A 19,761-nucleotide genomic window follows, 5' to 3' on the forward strand; every position below is an offset into this window, starting at 1 on the left:
CTTCTGTGCTAGCCTTAACATGCTCAGAAAAGTGAATTCATTTTATTTTCATAAATATGTAAACAAAAATATTCTCTGTTCTCTTTGTCATACTATATCCACTTAGTTGAGTGACTTCCAATGTTGTGGTAGAGTTTTTATCCAATTATATTTCAGATAGCTTGTGTTATCAGGCAGATTACATTTTCCTGGGGCCTTCAGAATGAACAGAGCAGACCCCGTCCACTGTAAGTAGACACAGTCAGTTTCAATAGCCAATCAGTTCTCGATTCTGCATATTAGGCCCAGCTAGAAGGTTTTACGCTGAACTGGACATGGATCAATACTAAACATAATATCTAAACAAGATACTAATTTTTAGCAGGTATCAATATTTTAAAAGTCACATTCACGGGACAATGAGCCTTTCCTGAATAGCTTCAGAATGATATGGACAGGACAGGGCCCAGACCAGCCCAGACTGGCAGCCTTCAGGCATCCCAAGCAAGTCTCTCCTAGTCTCCCCCTGAGAGAATTACAATTACCAGAATTACATACTACATACATTACAAAAGCAAGGTCACATCTGTACAGTCATGTGATAATGAACTTTTACACCTGAGGACAAGACTGCAAAGGTTACAGAGCCTTCACACGTGTTAATGTTGGGTCTGGGTCTCTAACAGACTGACAGATCAAATGCATTTGCACAAAGGCATATAATATTTTCTTTATAATATGAATACACATACATTTTCATCACAGGACCTACCTGGACCACTGAGGGATTACACAGATATAAGGCCACGTGGTAATATAAAAGAAGGTAGCACGGTTTAATGTTGAAAATCACATTCTACTGTCTAAAGAACTTTCTTAGTATCTTAGTACTTTTCAGAATACTTTTCTAGCATACTATTACTCCTACTTGAGTAACATCTTCATTGAAATAACACTACTTGAGTAAATGTTTTGGTTACTCTTCATACTGAGAAGCTTTATGTTGACAATACCAGTTATTCAGATATGATTTAGTTTGTCTCTTTTTTTGTGTGTCCTTTGAAAATACCAAATTTTGCGCATTATTTAATATTTTCCCTTCCAGTTACATTAACTCTTATTATAAATATTATAGGTAAGTTATTCTTGAGTAGTTTTCCCAAATACTTTTTTATTTTAATTTATTGTAAGTTTACTGTAATTTCTTAGACCACTGCTTTGTTCTTCTACTTGACTAAAATTATTTTTGAAGTGACGTTACTCTTACTTGAGTACAATTTTGGGCTACTCTCTGATGGTGCCAAGCTTCTTTTGGACCACAGCTGTCTTGGGGCTGATTGACAAGTGTGGCTATCATTCTCTGCCAAAGGCCTCTCTGCCCACTCCCCCTCTCAATATTTAATCACAAATACAAATATGTAATATAAAAATTAAAGTAATCCATGTGCTGATTCTGACAGTTTTTAGTAAGTCGATGCACTGATCCAGTCCAGTGGTTGTTGCGGTACACAGCTGTTGGAAACCGGCCCGCGCATGCGCACAGCTCTTGTGCTGCAAATCGGGCAGTGACCGCCCCTCCTGTTCTAAACAACAACACCGGGCACCGGAGTCACCGGAGCGAGCAGGAAAAGCTGCTTCATCTTCTTTCCGGAAGATGAAAAGCGAGCGCAGGTCACTGCGTTCAAAACGGGGCTTAGCCGGGAAACAGATTTAAACAAAAAACTGGACCAGGAGCAAATCAGGGAAGCAGGAAAGGTCGGAGGAGACTCAACACCGGTTACGGCTTTTTACACACTATTACCGGGGCCAAGGCGCACGGGAACGTCGTTTCCGAGAATCAGGGGCTAAATCAGGACTGAACCAGGACTAACTCGGGATTAAACAAAGGTTAAACTAAACTCGGCAAAACTAGACTAATTAAAGCAAGTTTGATCTCGGAACCAGTAAAGAACTAAGACTAAACCAGGGCTAAATCAAGAAAGAAAGAGACTAAACTAAACCAGGGCTGAAATTGGACTAAAGTAGGGTCAAACCACGTCTAATCTAGAGCTAAATCAGGGCTAAACCAGAACTAAACCAGGTCTGATCTTGGAATAAACCAGGCAATAACTAGGATTGAAATAGAAATAAACTAAGAAAGGGCTAAAATTGAACTAGGCCAGGTCAAACCAAGTCTAATCTGGGTCTAAAACAGGGCTAAATCAGGACTAAACCAGAACAAACCCTGATCTGATCTTGGACTAAACCATGGCGCAGGCGAACATCTCCGTTACCGAGCGGCAGTTCCGGTGTCCTATCTGCTTGGACGTGCTGAAGGACCCGGTGTCGATCCCGTGCGGTCACACTTACTGCATGAGCTGTATCTCTGTCTACTGGGACCAGGCGGAGTCCGGCTTCTGCTGTCCCCAGTGCCGCGAGGAGTTTAACCCGAGGCCCGTGCTGCGGAGGAACACGGTCCTGGCGGAGGTACCATCTGAAATCTTGTAAAATATGTCCATGTTTGTAGGGTCGTTTAGTCGTTTAAATCAGTCGATGATGTCTTAGTGGATCAAACTTTTAATTAGTTGACAAATCAAAGGAGAAGGAAGTGAGTGAGTTAGCTGAAGATTTGGTATGTTTTGGTATTTGTTTTTTATATTTTCATACATTGTTTCCTAATACTTATTTTCTGCATAAATAGTTGCTTTTGCATGAAGTCCTGTGCAGATGTAGTTTTTATGAGTGCAGTTTGGGTCAGATAAGTAGAAAGAGGTAAGATTTTTCAGAGCTTTTGCCAACCTCTCTTTTTAGTCGACTAATTGATAGGCAGGACATGTTTTTAGTCGACCAAGAACTAACCTAATTCTGTAAACTGTAAAAGTGAGGACTAAATGCTAATAAAGGACTTGAACTTTTCAGCTCAACTTCCAAAAGCCATAACAAGCAAAACCTGATCACCCACCTTAAAATAATAAATTCACCCATTATAAATATTACACAGATATATGGACACATGGTAATATAGAAGAAAGCACTACAAAGTTTGGTAATCAGAAGGTTGATGGTGGTTCAAATCCTGCTCTAATAAGTGTATTCTGCCATTGTGTTTTTGAGCAAACACTTAATTTACCTTGTGTAAGTGTGATTTGAATAGTCCGTTGGCACAGATTGCCGGCCACTGTCAGTCTCAGGGCAGTTGTGGCTGGAGAAATGGCTTACCACAGCATGGAACAATGTAAAGCACTTGAACACTCTAGTAGTTATTCTGATATCGAGATGAAAATAAAAACAGACTTTCTTTTCTTTTCTATTCCCATGTGGCCTTATATCTGTGTAATCCCTCAGTCATCCAGTTGATAGTGGTCCATGGGCATGTACTAGTCTGTTTCTTATACTTCTTAAAGCTATTCAGGAAATGTAAAAAAAAAAAAAAGTAAAATAATAAAGATAATTTGTTTTTCCGTGGAGGTTGTGGACAAACTGCGGCTGAGTGAGACCTTGTCAGAGCCAGAGCTCTTCCTGGGAGGAGTTGGAGAGGTAACACTTTATTTATTATTTTATTAAAGAAAATGAATTACTTAAAGTTTGACTGTATGTGTAACTTTTCCATTGGGAGGTCTATTAGCTGCTTGCTCCTCTGTACATGATATTGCTTCACCTGCAGTGCACCACAGTATAATATTCAGTTTATTTGTTGCATGTGTTAATTAATTATGTTTTTATTTCTCAAAAATACATTAAAAACACGCACTCTTTCTGTGAGCGAGGTCGCCTCTCCACAGCTCTGATATGTGATGCCGTTGCCTGCTTGTCTCCACAGAAATGTATAACTTAAATGCAGAGGAAGTAACTAATTACAAAAGTTACTGCAATTTAGTAGATTTGTTTGGGGGTAATTTTATTATTTGAGTAGATTTCTAAACTTGTACTTGAGTATAATTCTAATCATGTAATTGAAATAATATGAGTATAGCACATAAACTGTGTATTAATGGACATAGCTAATGTGCTTGCCGACTTGTTCCAAATAGGAAATAATCATGGGCATGCTTCTGCTTCCATTGACTCTGGCTCCAATTCACTTTACACTGAAAAACTGTCATCCCTCTACACCGCTCTACGTGATCCTGGTGTTTTTATTTTGCTATTTTGTCCATAAATCAAGATATGACCATTAATAACAGACAAACCAGGTACCTTTTTTTTCTTGTGGTTGCTCCTGCTAGCATTAGCAACAGGACAGTGTTGCTAAGCACCCGCTCCCTGCTAAACCAGCGGATGTTACCTTTAACAGTCTCGCTCTGGATTGGCTCTTTGGTTGATATGATACTCTTGGTCGGAATTCCAAATATGGAGCTCCGCTCCAAATTTGTTATTATAACTGCTTGCGTCAATGAGCTTTATTTGATTGGAGCCAAATGGCATGTTTATCGTCACATTCACTTATTCCAATTCTTTATACAGTCTATGGAACAAGGCCCAATTGTCCTAATCCATCCTTTAACTTCTCATTACCTCTCTTTCCTCCTGTAGGTGCCTTGTGACTTCTGTCCCACCGAGAGTCGTCTGAGGGCAGTGAAGTCATGTTTGGTGTGCTTGGCCTCTTTTTGTGAGCTTCATGGCCTCCCCCACCGTGACGTGGGCACCCTACGGCGACATAAGCTCGTGGAAGCCGTGGAGAGCCTATTCGAGCGCCTCTGCGCCCAGCACCGACTGGGGCTGGAGCCTGGAGCAGCTGAGGGGCCAGAACAACCAGGATGGAGCGGGGATTGTCTGCTCTGTGAAGCCGACCAAGAGGAGGGCAGTGCGGAGAGCCAGAGAGCCAGGAGACGGGTAAGGAACCAGGACTGGACCGGGACTGGACCGGGACTGGACCTGGGACTGGACCGGGACTGGACCTGGGACTGGACCGGGACTGGACCGGGACTGGACCGGGACTGGACCGGGACTGGACCTGGGACTGGACCGGGACTGGACCGGGCTGAACTGGGGGTTTTTGATTATGCACTTCTGATTTTACTTTATTAACTAATTATTTCATGCTATGTACACACCAGGTGCAGTTGCAGGAGAGCCAGAGGACAGTCCAGAGCAGGATCCAGGCTGCAGAGGGGGACTTGGACGAGTTCCAACATAATGTTGAGTCTCTCAAGGTGACAAAGCACTCACCTCATATCAGAAGATGTCACAATGTCAAATTTTGGTATTACAATGATTGTGAGAAAAAAACACAACGATTTAATGAGTATTTGTGATTATTAACCCCATGACCAAACAGAGAAATCCCGGATTTTCTTTCATTTATGTAACATTACAGTACATGAACTGGTTTATGAAATCAAACTGAAGGATAAAGTACATTTGAAGTGACATAAACAGTCAAGATAAATAAAATACCGTTTACATGAATTGTAAACTGTATTTCGTGCTCCCACATGGGAATTCTCCATAAACATACAAAAATATAATACCAAACTATACACCACGACTTCAAAAACCTAATGCCATGTACAGTAGTTTCATCAGCGTGATCTGCGCTAATTATGTTGATATAGCTGACTGTGACTAGGCACAGAGAGCAAAGGGAGGGAGAACTCAAAGCATCAAAAGTGAAAATGAAACTCATTATACCTTTTAATACTTTCTTCGGTTAATATAGCATTTTCAAAACAATAAAAGGTAACATGGTGATCTAAATCTGTTATGTGTTAGCAGTTAATGCCCCATAGAAGTAAAATACAAGTTGAAAGTTTATTTGTATAGCACAGTTCATGCACAAAGTATTAAGAGGCTAGGGGTATGGGTTAGCAGATACTAAAAAGCCTTTCCTGAATGTCTTTAGAATGATTTTGAGCTGTATCTTTCACAAGTATAAGACACATAGACTAGTGTACACCCATGGACCACTATGGAACCACTATGGATGACTGAGGGATTACACAGATATAAGGGAATATAAAAGAAAGAACTACGATTTAATGTTGAAAATCACATTCTATTGTCTAAAGAGAGTTTTGAGTTTTGTGGGGTAGAAGTGGTAGTACTGTGACAACACGACTGCGTTGCTGAGTTGATAACTGCAGTTTTATTTGAGGTTCTTTTTGTGTTTGTGGCAGGTTTCGGCGTCTGCTGTGCTGGAGGACAGTGAGGCTGTGTTTGCAGATATGGCTCAGAGACTGGACAAGACCAAAGCAGAGGTCAGGCTAAAATAAGCTAATGATGTACCTAGGTCTGTAGTCCTTTAGGTGGATTAAACAGTCGACTGAATCTTAGTCTGAGTCGACCAAAATGTGTATTAATCGACTAATCAGTCAGTTTAGTTTTATATGGGACAACAGCAGAAAGGAGAAGATGTAAAGTGAGTTTCCTAAAAAAGTGGGAGCAAATCCTAATAATAATCGACCTTTTTACATATAAATCCATTGTTTCCTAGTACATTTTTTGGTATAAATAGTTTGTGTATCTGACCCAAACTGCACTCACAAGACAGATATAAGATATTGATGTATTGATGAAAAACAAAGCTGTGAAGTTTCTGATTGGACCTAGAAATGGCATCATCACTTAACTGCTCTATAGTTTGGAGCACTTTTGCCTTATTAATCGACTAATTGTTTCAGCGAGACCAAGAAATTCTTTAGTGGACTACAGCCCTAGTTGCAGCTAATAATATAGGCTATTACAAACAAATAAATCACCAAGACAGTCAAGGAATTTTATCAGAATACAAAAAAACAGCTAGGAACGCACCGATCCAGTACTGGTGTCGAATATTGGTGCTGATACTGAAGATTTAACTGGATGGGATATCGCCCTCAAAATATTGGCCAGCCATTATCTTGGTTTGATATATAAATTGATGTAATAAGACTATTTTACTGGTCATACTTGGCCCAGAAAGTCTCAAGTTTGAAGTTTTATTTACACAAAGTGGTTCTGTCATTACTTGAGATATAAATAACATCTACACACATTTGGAATGGTTTAGTCTTTTTTAGTTTAAAGGGGGAAAAAAGCATGGTCACAACTTGGCTACTGGAACTGGAGTTCAATTAGGTTATGTTATTCCACCTCTAAAATAAGGTATTCTAATGTACTTAACACCATTAACAGTTACCGAGGTTTGATTTATATCAGTGCATTTCTAACCACAAAATGCACAAAGTACCTTAACTCCAGACTAGAGCGAAGGAGATATCACCCTTTAATGGAGTTTTAATGTGTTTCTCTGGGTTATTATAACCACATCAGCGCATCAGCTTTTTAAAGGGTGAGTATTTTATGGCTATTTTATGGTCACTCCCCTTTCAGAACGCTGTCACAACACAGTCAGCGTGCATCCCACTATTGAAACAACACATTGCATTATGTTTGTCAGGTTGCTGTGTACACTTTTGTATATATATTTTTGTATATTTATGGAAAATTGTCATGTGGGAGCATGGATGATATAGGCTTGTAGACTGACCATTGAACAGAATCTTACAGCTAACTGTAAGGAGGGTTTGAATAGGGGCCGGGAGAGATTGCTAAAATACTCAATTATGCATGAATGTCATCTAAAACCTCTTCAGGCATGTTTTTGATGAGGGAACAACGTTATAGCATAGTTGAAAGCTCAAAAAAACTATTTTGCATAATACCCCCACTTAAATAGAACAGAATGGAGACATAACATTGTCTTATTTTTATTGATACTATTGCAATATGTTAAATGCCTGGCAAATCCAGACTTATGACTTATGCAATGGAGGACTTATGTCCTCCGTTGCGTCTCGAGTCCAACCAACCGTCATCATCCAGTGAGATTTGTTTATTTCAGTGATGCATGTGAAATGAAGGAGCTCATCAGTCACCCATTATTTACAAACAAAATCACAATTTTCTCACCTCAGATTAACTTTTAGTGTTTAGAGTTTAGAACCTACTGGTACTTGGACAATGGAGGGATTACACAGATATAAGGCCACATGGTAATATTAAAGAAAGTACTATGATTTAATGTTGAAAATTACATTGTCTAAAGAAAGCATGTTTTTTTTTTATCATCGTGGTATTGGAATCAGCATTGAGTTTATTCCTTAGTATCAAAATCAAGTTTGAAATGTTAGTATCGTGACAACACTACACCTGACATTACAGTTATCCATGCAGACACCTCCAGGCTAAGTTCACATCTGTGGAGACACCAATTTAGTTTTGTCTTCCAAAATCTGTTCTGAACAAAATACTTTTACTGCCACAAGATTCTCACTGGAGATTAAAGCAGACCTATTCTACAAAATAGACTTTTTAGAGCTTTTAACTATGTTATATTTGTATTTATTTACCATCTGAGGTTGTACCTTGAGTGATTTATGCATGTTTGTGTAATCTTTATTTTCCTGTATTTAAGTCATCATTGCTCTGATCTACTTTCGTTTTCACTGCCACCAATATACGCCCACTGATCTGTACTCGGTTCTCCAATTTTATTTTCTTAACCGGTGATACATGTAGAACTTGTAGCGTAGTCATTTTGATACAAATGAAACAAATTCGAGTATGGTCTGCAGCTACTGTAACATAATAATCCACGGGTGTCATAGATTATAACTAAAGCAGACACAAGCACAAAATGTCTTCTTTAAAAAAAATAATAACGTAGATCTATATTAGTGTTTTTGTTTTTTTTGTTTTTTTTACCATCATGCCCGTTGTGTTGTAGGTGCGCTCCCGTCTTGAGGCCAAGGAGCGGTCAGTGGTGACCAGAGCTGAGAGAGAACTTGAGTTGATGGAGAAAAATCTAGAAGAACTCAGAAAAAGAGACAAAGAAATCACCCAACTCCTGCAGACAGAAGACAGCGATCATTTTATACAGGTACTGTGGCAGAGTGGTTATTCTCTCTCCTCTCATTAAGGGGGTTGTGGGTTGGACTCCGGATCCCTCTGAGTGCTTCTTGGAAATCATTTCCTGTCTTCCCTGAGGGAAGCGTTAGAGCCCAGGGGAAAACCACTGTAGTAAAAACTGTAAATGATGTGTTCTAGGAATTTGAGGTGATGTGTTGTTAATATGAATTTTCCATAGCTGCATTATATCTAAGGCTTCTCCACTAGGCCAGACTAAGATAGGCCTGGTTTAGTCCTAGTTAAGTATTGTTTCAACAGGATAAAAATTAGATGCCAATTTAATTTGGTTTAGCCTTTTCTAGTACAGGTTTAGTCTCTGTTTAGTCCTGCCTGGTTTAGTTCTTGTTTAGTCCTGCCTGGTTTAGTTCTTGTTTAGTCCTGGTTTAGTCCAGGTTTAGTCCAGGTTTAGTCCAGGTTTAGTCCAGGTTTAGTCCAGGTTTAGTCCAGGTTTAGTCCAGGTTTAGTCCTGGTTTAGTCCTGGTTTAGTCCTGGTTTAGTCCTGGTTTAGTCCTGGTTTAGTCCTGGTTTAGTCCTGGTTCGGTTCTGGTCTAGTCGTGCTGGTGATAAGGATTTGCAGGGATAATTGACGCTTGGAAATTTAAATAAAGGAGATTTTCCTTTATTATGTCTTCTTTCCACTGACGACCTAGTCCGGATCTAGTCCTATTGTAGTCCTGGTTTAGGGAGGGTACGTAGAATTTGTATTTTACATTTCATAAACTTGACCAATCTGTGTCTCCAGATACAAGAGTTATTCTTAGTTACAAAAACATCGGACATGATGGCCAAGTTATTTATGTTGTAATTTGGTGTGTTGGTTCTCAAGACGATTATCCAATCAGAAAGCAGAATGAGCCTCACATGAGTTTCACATTTGGGCTGCCAGCTTCAATGCTGAAATCCAGTTGGTTTAAACCTAAAAAGGACTCTCTCTGATCTGAATCCTCACTGCCTAAACCCCAGCACCTGCAGCCAATCATTAATCACTGCTAGTGCAGCCTCTGCAGCTCAGAGTAAATTCTGAGCTTTCACATGAGGCCTGTCCATATACTGAGAATGAGAAAATTTGTATGTGTCTTCTGTCAGCAGGTTACGGCACTGGCAACCCAGGTTCAGTTGTGAATACCTTTTTTAAACAGTAAGAGCACAGGATACCTATACTTCTTTTAAGTGAATTTTTTAATGTTTTCTCACAGGCGGCCCCACTGCTGCTGCTGCCTGTCTCCACTAGTGCTCCCCCTCGTTCCCCCTCCCTCTCTGCAGACGTGTTCAGTGCTGCACGGCGTTCTTTGTGTCACCTGCGCAGTCGAATGGAGGAGCTGTGCCGAGAGGAGGTGGACGTCATCAACAAGACAGGTGCAGACGGATGCAGAGACTGGGGTTTAGACGGGTGCAGAGACCTGGGGTTTTGATTCAGTTTGATTTTGTTGTATTAGAAACTAGTGTTAAGTGTGATGTCACTTCCGGGTCCATCAGCTGAAATATGCTGAATATAATCAACATCATTACAATTTTCTCTTTTTTAGTGACCACACATTGCAATCGTTTAAAGCTAAAGTTAGAAGCATGACTCTATGGTTATAACTATGACAAAAAGTGTACAAGGGAAGTTGAGGTAAGAAGCTGGTAATCCTATGCTATGTTTGCTCTAAACCACATGCTTTTACTGACAGAGGATTGGCTGTAGACCTCTCCATTCAAAAGACCCAACCTAATCACTGACCATTAGAGATGACTCTAAATGTCTCCAAAAAATGTCTAAGGACGGCATCTCAGAGTCCCCAGTGGAAAACATTGGTTGTTTGAATTCCTGATGCCTGGTGGACAGGAGGGATAAAATGGAGCCATTAGTTTAGAAAAGCTTTGATTACAGAGGCTTTAATTAATTAATTAAGAAGAAACATTAGTTTTGTACAGTGGTTTTCCAGATTCTCAAATTTCTCAACTTTATACTTTCATGTAGTATTCATTTGCTCCACACTCAGTGGTGGTAAACTACTATTGTAGCCACAACTGCACCAAAACCATTATCTCTAAATGTCTTCTCAGAAAACTGTGTAAGGAGGGAATTGTCAGAATTCCCCTTGGAAAACGAGAGTTGCGTCTGTAAATACGGTTCTCTGAATCTCTGACGCCTGGAGGTCTGGAGTGATGAAATAGAGCCATCAAAGCTTTTCTAAACAAATTGCTCCAAGAATTCGTTCATTCATTAAGAAATAAATATTAGTCTTATATAGAGCTTTTCCAGATGCTCAAAATCACTTTACAGTTTTATGCATTATTCTTTTGCCCCACACTTGGTGGTGGCAAACTACTATTGTAGCCACAGCTGCACTGGGACAGACTGACAGAAGCGAGGCTGCCAACCTGCACCAGTGGCTCCTCTGACCACACTCACACGCCACATTCATACTAGGCATTGTGTGTGAAGTGTTTTGCTTAAGGACACAACGACTGCCCCTCTGTGGCACCTGATATTCCCAGCGTTTTCTCATCCACTGCTAACCAGACCCAGCCCTGCTTTGCTTCTGAGAACAGTTAATTAGTTGTGGTTAACGCTAATGCCCAGAGCAACTTGAACAGTAACTACGGAGACTCTGCAGAGGCTTAAAACTCTTAAGTATGAAACAGAGAAGACGTGAGGAGTGGAAGCTCAGTTTATAGATATAACTTGAATTGCCCAAACCTAAGTACAAATAAATGATCGTGATGATGGTGTTGTTGTCGTTTTAGTGAATGAGAATCATGCGGCGGCTGAGAGCACTAAAGGTGAGAACATTTTATGCAAATAATTCAATGAGAGAGAGGGAGGGACAGCGAGAAAGAGAGAGGGGGAGGGAGGAAAAGGGGAGAGAAAAAGAGATAGAGGAGTGATGTAGGGAGAGAAGGGAAGGAGAGAGACGGAGAGAGAAAAGAGAGATAAAGAGGAAGCTGTGTGAAAGGGGGAGAAAGAAGAGAAAAGAAAAGGGGAGAGTGAAAGAAAGGCAGAGAGAGAGGAGAAGTGAGAGTAACTGGCTTCAGTCTAGCTAAAGCGTTGTGATCACCAGTCTGCTGAGCTGAGGAGAAGAGTCTGATACATGACTTTATTTACCATTAGGACAAATCATGCATTTAACACGACAGAGCATCTAGGATAAGGCATTTTAAGTCTGCATCATAATACAATGTTTGTTATTGAGGTTATTACGATAGAATGACTTACATTTGTTTGTTTTTATTATGGACAATTATCTTTTTAGAGGTTAAGAGGTAGGGTTGGGGGTGGAAGGGTTTAGGGTCAGGTAGTGGACAGGGAGCTGCAGATGAATGTCACTGACAACATGTTAAACACTTTACAAATGAGGAGAAAACTTCACAAGAGGACACTTAGATGTAACTTTTTTCAGTCTGTGGCTTTATTTAAGTATTAAGCACAGAAATTAGCATTAGCACTGACACATAAAGACTTTAACCACAGTGTCCTCCAGTGAAGTTTTTATTCTCTAATGTACGCTGTGTCACAGATCTCTAAATGCTAAATAAATATATTTTTTGCAGTTGGCAGAAATTTCAGTCCAGTGAACTGTAAACCTCGACAAACTCTGTCGGCTTCCCTATATTCAAGAGGTGAGTCAAATACTGCACTCAGGGAGTAATAAATACATACATGTGTTTAATAATAACAGTAAAGTACACATATGTATTATAATAACAATAAAAGTACATGTGTTTGCAGTGGTTCCAGTGTCCTTCCCCCTGTCCTGTCTGTCTCTGGCACCAGCCGACCACAGGATGAGAGCAGCTTTTCTCAGATGTGAGTTTTTTATTATTGAATACTACTACTGCTACTGTTACTACTGCTGCTACTACTCCTGCTACTACTCCTGCTACTACTATTACTACTACAGTCCGTCCAAACTGACCCACTCCACAGCTGTGACCCAGTGCCCTCCCTGTTCCTCCTGAATCTTTAATATGTGGTTCTTGGTGCTTCCTGTTTACTATAGTTCACACTGCAGGTCTGTGTTATAAACGCGCCTCAAATGTCTATAATAATGAACTCAAACACAGCTCAGGTTACAGGAGGTGGCTTTAGTGCTGAGTGAAGAGGAGGAACAGATCAGGGCAGTCAAGAGTGAACCAGGTAGGACAAAAACGGAGATTAGCTCTTAAAGAAGACATTGTGCTTGAGTTTGCTGTATAGTGATAATCTATGACCACCGTGGATCATGATGTTTTAATTTGTGCATTTTAAATAATATTCATCTAAAATGACTGAATAAATGAAACAAGTCCACTGACTTCTGCGTTACAAGACTGGTTACCAATGGGAGCTGATGTCGACATAAACATCATCTTAACAAAGCGCCACCTGCTGTCGGCCGCTCCTATGGATAGCGGCACATCACACTAGCAAGTAGATTTTTAAAAACATTTTTACCAAAAAAGGGGGAATTTTTGAGAGAAGAAGTCCTAAATATGCAGGATTTGTGTGTTAAACATGTGTGAATGAAACAAAACATCAATGACTTTTATGAGCAAACAACTTTATAACATAGATCAGAAAATAGCATAATATTTACCGTTTAAGGTGTTCCTTTTTAACAGAATATCCTTCCATTGCTATGCTCATGATACTCGGCTCTGTGTCAGGTTGGACTCCACCTCCTTTACATTCTCCATCAATACTCTGGCTGCCTGCCTGGAGGAGACAAGGGCATGGGCACTGAACAGCTCAAAAACTGAAGCCCTTCTAATTGGTACCCCACACCAACGCAAATCCTCCCCCTTTACAGTCTTTTATTTTGCACGCTACAATGTTTCCATCTCATCCTCTGTCACAAACCTGGAAATCTGCAGCTTCTGATAGTACAATGTGCAACAAAGTCAATTATTTATTTTTTAAATTTGTATAGGCCAGATTGATTTTAAACCAACTGTCACTGAGATTTGTTTTCAAATCTAAAGTGCAATATAAATAAAATCTATTATTATTAATATTATTATTATTATTATCAGCTGGAGGGTTTGACCGTGCATGTTTGAGTAATCTGGCGATCTCTCCTGGGCCCTATTCAACCCCTCCTTCCGGTTAACTCTGAGATTTTGTCCAATGCTCATCCTACAAGCCTATGACTCCCCTGGTTCCACATGACAATTCTCCATAAATATATAAAATCATAATACAAAACTTTACACTACAACTTCACAAACCTGATGTGACATGCAGTAGTTTCATTAGTGAGATGCACAGTGGTTGTGTTGTAATGTCACTCTGAAGGGGGTGTGACGGTGCAGAGAGCAAAGGGAGGAGAGACTCAGAGCGTCAAAAATAAAAGCGAAACTTCTAAAACATGTTAATTGTAAACTGCTTTCTGTGAATATAACATTTTCAAGACAATAAGGTCAATAAAAGGCGATATAAATATGTTATGTGTTAACAGAAGTATAATACCCCCACTTTAAGTCCCTTCTATCTCTCTTCCCCAGTCTCATGCAGCCTGACCCTGGATGCGGACACGGCTCACTCGACATTGGTTCTGCTGGACGGCCTGCAGGGGGCACACTGTGGGGAGGAGCCTCAGCCTTACCCACCCCACCCACTGCGCTTCGACTCAGTGGCTCAGGTGCTGTGTCGAGAGGGTCAGTTCGGAGGAGCCTCGTACTGGGAGGTGGAGTGGAGAGGAGGGGGCTGGGTGGACATCGGGGTCACATACAGAGGTAATGCAGTGGGAATTTCATCAACTAAAATATTATTGTCATAGTGTTCATTAGAGGTGATACAGTAGCCAAAATTGTACTCACGTAAGAGCAAAATTACTTCAAAATAATATTACTCAAAGTACAAAATAGTGGTCCAAGAAGTTACTCAAGTAAGAGTAAAACAATATTTGGGAAAGCCACTACTCAAGTAAGAGTAACTTAAAGAGTAACTGTCGGGAAGTATCTGATTTATAATTTGAAGTAAAAGTAATTTCAAAGACATAACATTAAATAATGCACAAAATATAGCATTATATAGAGTATATTTCAAGGGCACAAAAATGAGACAAACTAAATGATATCTGAAGGAGCGCTGCAAGAAACACAAATGTTCAAATCTTTTCATATTGTCAACTTAAAGCTTTTGTCACTTGTAGAAGTACTCACACTGGGAAGAGTAACAACCTTTACTCAAATAAGAGTAATTTTACTTCAATAAAATATTATTCAAGGAGTAAAAGTATGCTGCTAGAAAAGTACTATGAAAAGTACAATTTCTTTTAAAAGTTACTCAAGTAAATGTAACTGAGTATCACCTACCTCTGCCAAAGTGCTGTGCATAATAGCAATATAAAACAACTAAAAGTCAACAGAATCAAGTTCTGGACAAATGGAACTAATGACTGAAAGAAAAGTTACACAGTACACCAGTAAAGGGCCCATATTACATTTTTTTCTGATGTTTCCTCGTCAAAAATGTAACTGGAGTTATATTTTGTTTCATTCACACATGTTTAACACACAAACCCTGCATATTTATGGTGACTTCTTCTCTTAAACACTAAACGCACTGTTTCACCTTGTGATGTCATGTGATAAAGAAGTAATGAACACCTTTTAAATTACAGCGTATTCAAAGTAACTCTGTCTGTTCCTCACTGCTGCACCCTGCTGTCTGTCTCAGGTATTGGCCGCAAAGGTGGAGGAAAGCCGTGTCTGCTCGGGCGTAATGAGAACTCGTGGCGTCTCCGCTGTACTCATGCTGGATATGCCGCCTGGCATGACAATCGGAAAACCACTGTTGCCGCACCGCCCTGCCCTCGCATTGGTGTGTTCCTGGAGAGACAGAAGGGAGCGCTCTCCTTCTACAGTGTGTCGGACTCTGTGGTGCTACTGCATACGTTCAGATGCCCATTCGCTCAGCCTCTTTACCCCGCATTTCGGCTTGATCTGGACTCAACTCTGAGAATATGTCCTCCTGAGATGCCTGGGACATAGTAGTACAAGTCCTTGGCCTCACGTACCCAGATATTTTTTTATAAACTGATATATTCTTCATGTGATTTTAAAAATGTCTCAGCGTTAATTCTGTTCAGTGATGACAGAATCATTATATTTTTCGCCGTGTTACCAGTATTCATTCATTGATTATTTTAGCCTATTTAATCAGTAATAACTACATTTAACAGGAAGAGGAGAAATTGTAAAGGACTGTAGACTGCATGCATAGCATAAAGATTTCTGGCAATAGCCTAAACTAAAGTGAGTTTCTGAAGTCATGACACTGCCTCTTATCAATTCCCTGGGGACAGCGCTGGTTTTATCATTTATAACTAACAGAACTGAGACTGAGTGTACATGGAAACCAGACAGCAGATGGCAACAAGACAAAGTTGAACTATATCAGCGGACACAGGATGTCTGCGCTAAAACACCAAACGTCAAGTGTAATGGCACACAGCCTGTGTCTGCGCACTCTGCGAGCTCTAACATTATATATATGTGTCCAAAACAACTCTTGGAGGTATCCTGCGGTTTTAAAAATCTTCACTTTAGAGACCATTTATAAAACACTTTTTATAAAGGTAACATTTTTTGAAGTAAAAATCTGTATGTGTGGACAGACGATTTTAAGAAGACTCCGGCACACTGACTCTTGATTCACTTTTATTAGTACATAGAGCGTATGTAGTAGAATGTTTCAGTCCCTCTGACCTGAAGGTCAGTATGCAGGAGTTTTCTTAAAACCTTAAAACCTTTCAGCCAACTGCCTCTTCTCCAACATACCTGTTGCTTAGTCAGGTGTGCAGGTCTACACAGAAACGATGTGTGGACAGAAGGCTGAAACACAGGAAAACATGGAGGAGTTTATGAAAATATCTGGGTACGTGTAGCCAGGGCCTAAGACTATTTGAATGTTTAGAAGTTATCCTGGTGACACCATTGTGACTTTACCTCATTGAACTACTGCTATATTATATACCACTACTATCACTTCTGTTACTGCTACGGCTGCTGCTACCACCACAGGCCTTTATAACCACCTAGCTGTTTAAAGTGCGCTTATCCCAAAGCTTAGCAATAGTTTTATACCCACTCCTCATTATTGATACTGTGCTTCCTCAAATTTGTTTTGGTTTGATGATATAAAAGCCACTAACCTCTTAAACATGCCCTGTAGCCTGGTACTCCTGTCATTGCCCGATTTGGCACCGTTTTTCAAACTGAGCATGTCCAGATAAAGTGATGCAAACGCTGAAGTTGCTATAGTAACTTGCACGCCAAATCTAATTTGAGATTTTGATTGACTTGAGATTTGTTCTATCATATTTACTCTTGGAATATAAACAGTTTTACTGATAAATACTTGCTCAAAGTCCAAGAAAATTATGAACTTAAATTATTAATAAATGTTAGAAAACAGCAGAGCTGAGTAAAGTCTGACTTTAGTAAAACAGAGAACTTTGAGAATTCTGATAAAATACGATTGTTTTGTTTCTATTTGTGCAAATAACCTCTGTGGAATAATCAAACATTGATATGAATACAGTTAAAATGATCCATATGTGTGTCTACAGCAGACTGAATACATAATAAACAGAGTTAAAAGAGTTAAATGACTTAAATTACAAAGGTGCCAAATCTGGGAATAACAACTACGCCCACCACTGCCAACCCATGGGTTTCAGGCAAATCTTTCCTTCCTGATTTGAAGGATTTTGTGAGGATGTTTCCCCTTAAAAAAAATAATATTTTTATCTGAATTGTTTTATTGCTATAACAACAGAGGGTCGTTGCCATGCCAGATCTTTTAAATCAGGAGGGAATCCTCATGCCTCAAACCCATGAATACCACAAATACAGGGAGCACTGTGGATGAAGTGTTCTGCCCAAAGACACAATGGCACATGGTCTGTTAGTGCTGTCTACTATTAGTAAACCTCAGTGATTAACCTGCTCTTACTGTTGCCTGCTCTTCACTTATAAAATCTGTGTTTTTATTTATCCAGGGGTGTGGTTGCTCAGTACCACCAAAGAAAAGATTTGGCGTTGCGAATATGACCAGGTCCATAGCACGACTCTCTAGGGACTATCTTTTGACCTCCTTTGGACATTATCCAAAGGAGGCCAAAAGTGGGCCAATGATTTCTAAATTAGTCAAACCCACAAACTGAAGATCTGTCCAAGTACTACCTGAAGGAGCTTGTTTACCACCACACAGCACAGTTTGAGAAACAATGGTTTAAACTACACTGTGCCACTTCAGCCTTGGTCAGGCTGTATAGTTTTATATTTTTTCTTATGGATAATGACTAAAGACCATACTGCCTTGGTTTTTGTTTTATGTGGTTTCACATCCAACTGTCAAGATACAGTTAAATAATGTAATAACTTGTTTTTAATGTCTGCGCACCAGTCTCTCTGTCTCTCTGTCTCTCTGTCTCTCTATCCATCCATACAGTATAGAGTTGTCAAAAAAAATTGAGACTTTATGCAGAATTAAATGACCAAGTACTGTGGGTTGCCTTACTATTATACCCAAATAATAGGTGCATTTAATACTCACCACTGCCTTATAAAGCATGCTATAAAATACATATTTAAATAACTAAACTTTATCACATCAAATCTGTAACAACTGTATAAAACCACATAATACATTACTAATATAAAGGGTTACTGTCTTTCGTTACTGTCTTTCACTACATCCATACATGTCATCTTTGGTCTTCCTCTAGGCTTCCTCTACCTCTGTACCATATATTCACTCTTCCTCCTCTGTACCATATATTCATTGACTTTTGCCAAATTCACCATAGCTCAACTCGAAGACACTGCTTTGCCATTAAGTGCTTTATTCACAACTTTTTGCACTAAAACTAAGCAGATTTATAGAATCTGTTGTAATTATCTGTAAACTACATGTGTTTTGTCTGAAATATGAAAATTGTAGAAAAGATATACATTTTTATGCAGCTTAATTCTAAAAGCAATTCCACAATAATCAGATTTGTAACTTTTCTGGGGGTTTCTATGTCTACGCTTTGACTGGAATGTTCCACACAATGGCATTAAACTTATTTATCATGCCTCTATTCAATTCCAGTTGTTTTGTTCCTAAGAAATACCTGGAAAAGCATGCATTTTTACTGTGAGTGTGGTCGCCTCTTCACAGATCTGACCTGTAATTTGCCTGAGCAGTCACCTACTTGTCTCCATGGAGACAGATAAGCCCAATGCCATACTGTGAAACATTCTAGACAAAACGGTAACATCTCCATGGAGACAAGCAAGTGGCAGCCTTTCCAATTACATAGTGCAATTTTAAGTTTGTAAATGTGTTTGGGTTTTTTTATTTTTCAATGCACTGTTTTGACTTTGACAATAAACTTCACAGAAAAAAATGTTTATAGTGGTTTTCATCTTGGTTCTTTTGATTGAAACCCATCCTTGAACTGAGACAAGCTTAATTCTGGTTTAGACCTGAGTTAGACCTGGGTTAGACCTGGTTTAGAACTGGTTTAAATTTGTTTTAGACCTGGTTTAGACCTGGATTAGTTCTGGTTTAGACTTGTCCTTCTCTCCAGCACTCATTGGTTCTGAATTAGAATTGAAACCTGTCTCAAGCAGGTGCACAAGCAGGTGGCACCACAAGGCCAAATTATAAGTCAAATAATAATAATAATAATAATAATAATAATAAAACTAAAAGACAATGCTGAATTCTGCATGTGTCACTGATTAAGAAAAAAAAAAAGGAGTATATAAGTACAGAGCAGTGGGCCTATATCGGTGGAGGTGAAAACGGGGGTGGATCGGAGCAATGGTGTCTTCAAATCAGGAGACTAAAGACTACTCAAACATGCACGAATTACTCTAAGTACTTCAGCGAAGTAAATGCTCAGGAGAAACAACTATAACATGGTTAAAGCTTTACAAAACAAAACATTT

At 39.5% G+C, this 19,761-nt stretch overlaps 1 protein-coding gene across 2 annotated transcripts; it reads left to right on the forward strand.

Annotated features, from left to right (window-relative positions):
* The first annotated feature begins 1,568 nt into the window (after positions 1 to 1,568).
* On the forward strand, positions 1,569 to 19,110 carry LOC117370067 (E3 ubiquitin/ISG15 ligase TRIM25-like). Of its 2 annotated transcripts, XM_033965428.2 has the most exons (12): positions 1,569 to 2,445; positions 3,427 to 3,495; positions 4,492 to 4,791; positions 5,016 to 5,111; positions 6,075 to 6,155; positions 8,666 to 8,818; positions 10,044 to 10,203; positions 11,581 to 11,616; positions 12,385 to 12,453; positions 12,563 to 12,640; positions 14,317 to 14,547; positions 15,494 to 19,110. In XM_033965428.2, the coding sequence occupies exons 1-12, from the start codon at positions 2,227 to 2,229 to the stop codon at positions 15,805 to 15,807; spliced, it is 1,806 nt and encodes a 601-aa protein (XP_033821319.1). In that variant the 5' UTR covers positions 1,569 to 2,226; the 3' UTR covers positions 15,808 to 19,110. The 2 variants fall into 2 exon arrangements, with proteins under 2 accessions (XP_033821319.1, XP_055080231.1); XM_055224256.1 differs by lacking the exon at positions 11,581 to 11,616 and having other exon boundaries at positions 1,580 to 2,445; positions 15,494 to 15,973.
* Positions 19,111 to 19,761: the final 651 nt, after the last annotated feature.

The sequence above is a fragment of the Periophthalmus magnuspinnatus genome, chromosome 1 (assembly GCF_009829125.3).
Source record: "Periophthalmus magnuspinnatus isolate fPerMag1 chromosome 1, fPerMag1.2.pri, whole genome shotgun sequence".
NCBI classification, from domain to species: Eukaryota; Metazoa; Chordata; class Actinopteri; order Gobiiformes; family Gobiidae; genus Periophthalmus; species Periophthalmus magnuspinnatus.